The sequence below is a fragment of the Sapajus apella genome, unplaced genomic scaffold (assembly GCF_009761245.1).
Source record: "Sapajus apella isolate SASKATOON/1434 unplaced genomic scaffold, GSC_monkey_1.0 scaffold185, whole genome shotgun sequence".
NCBI classification, from domain to species: domain Eukaryota; kingdom Metazoa; phylum Chordata; class Mammalia; order Primates; family Cebidae; genus Sapajus; species Sapajus apella.
In genome coordinates this window covers 1,089,600-1,091,773 of record NW_022437125.1, presented here as the reverse complement: position 1 = coordinate 1,091,773, position 2,174 = coordinate 1,089,600, and the positions used below count along the sequence as shown (strand labels likewise).

At 55.5% G+C, this 2,174-nt stretch overlaps 1 protein-coding gene across 2 annotated transcripts in view; it reads left to right on the top strand.

Annotated features, from left to right (window-relative positions):
- Positions 1 to 2,174, top strand: part of RAB8A (RAB8A, member RAS oncogene family) — a 22,290-nt gene that overhangs the window by 5,275 nt on the left and 14,841 nt on the right. For both annotated transcript variants that reach the window (XM_032268702.1, XM_032268701.1), the window contains exon 2: positions 433 to 493. In XM_032268702.1, coding sequence (XP_032124593.1) covers positions 433 to 493 — 61 coding nt within the window. The remainder of the gene's footprint in view (positions 1 to 432; positions 494 to 2,174) is intronic.

Here is a 2,174-nt window from a genome sequence, read left to right as displayed (position 1 = left end):
TCTGCAAAAGCTGAGGGCAGGAGAGAACGTGACCATGTGCGCCTGCACATTGTGGGGCCCGAGGCCCTGTGTGCTTGGGGCCCGGCTGCAGGGTGGCGGGGAGCGAGGGACTCAGGCCTGCAGAGGGCTCTGCTGAGACCCACTCGGCACAGCTGCCTGGGGCGGGGAGGTGGGCTCAGCTGGCAGCAAGGGACAAGAGCAGGGCTTTGCCACCCGTGCCCCCTGGGTTTGCCCTGCACTGCTCACATCAGCCCTTGGAGAGGGAAAGTATCTCCAGGAGTGTCCAGATCTGGAGATTCCAACATCCCGTGTGCCCAGTGCCAGGCAGGGTCTCCGTAAGCCACGACAGCTGTCACCTGCACAGGTTGGCAGTGCCCAGCTCAGCTTAGGAAATGGGCTGACAGTGATATGCCTTTTTTCCTTTTCTTTCAGGAATTGACTTTAAAATTAGGACCATAGAGCTCGATGGCAAGAGAATTAAACTGCAGATTTGGTAAGAGTCATTGTTCTCTGTCATTCCCTTCACCTGGCCAGGGCGTTGAACCAGAAGCCCTTGGCATTCTCCCTCCACCCTCCCTGTGATCTTGGCCTCCATTTCTTGGTGCTCAGTCCTGGCACATGGGGCTTTTTTCAGAAGCTCCTGGAGTTTTATACCCAGCCCAGAGGTGCCAGGGTCTGTAGCATGGGCATAGAGCTGCCCAGCCCCAGTTAGCTCAGTGCTCCACTGTGGGCACCGTGTGGGTCTGGGCTTCACAGTGGGCTGCTTATGTTGAACCGGGAGAGAGCCCTTTCAGTGCCAGGTGCTGGTGAACCGTGAGATGCCCCAGCCGAGAGTTTCCTTTTGAGCCTTTCCACCCAATCAGAAGCATTTTAAAGGTCCAACTTCACTTCCTCTTTTCTCTCCTGGGGCAGCCTAGGCCTCCCTTCCCAGCATATAGACCTGAAACCCCCAAACCGAAATTAAGCCAAGGCTGGGCCCCCTGGCGAGACCTGTTTCTATTCCTGAGACATGCGGGTGACTTCCTGTGCACATACAATTAGGGAAGTGGTGAGGCTCCAAGTCGCCCTCTCTGGCCTGACTCTAGTTTCCTGAGACTGAGTTCAGGTGGTCAGGTATAGTGGGGCCCTGCCCTGCACACATGCCACTTGCATAGAGTCACTGGCCCTGAGCAAAATAAAGAGAAGTCAAATTTAAGAGCATGGTGCAGGCTGGGTGCGGTGGCTGACACCTATAATCCCAGCACTTTGGGAGGCCAAGGCGGGCAGATTACCTGAGGTCAGGAGTTCGAGACCAGCCTGACTAACATGGTGAAACCCCGTCTCTACTAAAAGTACAAAAAATTAGCTGGACCTGGTGGCAGGCATCTGTAATCCTAGCTACTTGGGTGGCTGGGGCAGGAGAATCGCTTGAACTGGAGAGGTGGAGGTTGCAGTGAGCTGAGATCACACCACTGCGCTCCAGCCTGGGCAACAAGAGTGAGACTCCATCTCAAAAAAAAAAGAGAGGGCCGGGCGCGGTGGCTCACGCCTATAATCCCAGCACTTTGGGAGGCTGAGGCGGGTGGATCACGAGGTCAAGAGATCGAGACCATCCTGGTCAACATGGTGAAACCCCGTCTCTACTAAAACTACAAAAAATTAGCTGGGCATGGTGGCGCGTGCCTGTAATCCCAGCTACTCAGGAGGCTGAGGCAGGAGAATTGCCTGAACCCAGGAGGCGGAGGTTGTGGTGAGCCGAGATCGCGCCATTGCACTCCATCCTGGGTAACAAAAGCGAAACTCTGTCTCAAAAAAAAAAAAAGAGAGAGAGAGAGCAGTGCAATTTGTCACCCAAACCAGGCAAGTGCCTTTGGGCGGGAGCCGTGTGCCTGGAGATGGACCACGAAGCCGTCCTCCCTCAAGTCTCAAAGTGTGAGCCGTCGCCCCCACTTGCCAGTTTCAGGGAGCCCCACAGGTCCCCTCGGCTCCAGGTGCTGTTCACCTCTTAATCTGGCTTGGGGGGTCTGGGGCAGGTTTATCGTGCAGTCCATCCTGCAGACGTTGGTAGTCAGTCAGCCGCCTTGTAAGTTCCGAGCTATGGAAGTTTCTCTACTTCCAGCACGTTGGTGCCACGTCACCCTTGGTTCCCAAGTCCAAAGTGACACTGCACCAGCAAGCAGAAATTTCACTTTCCT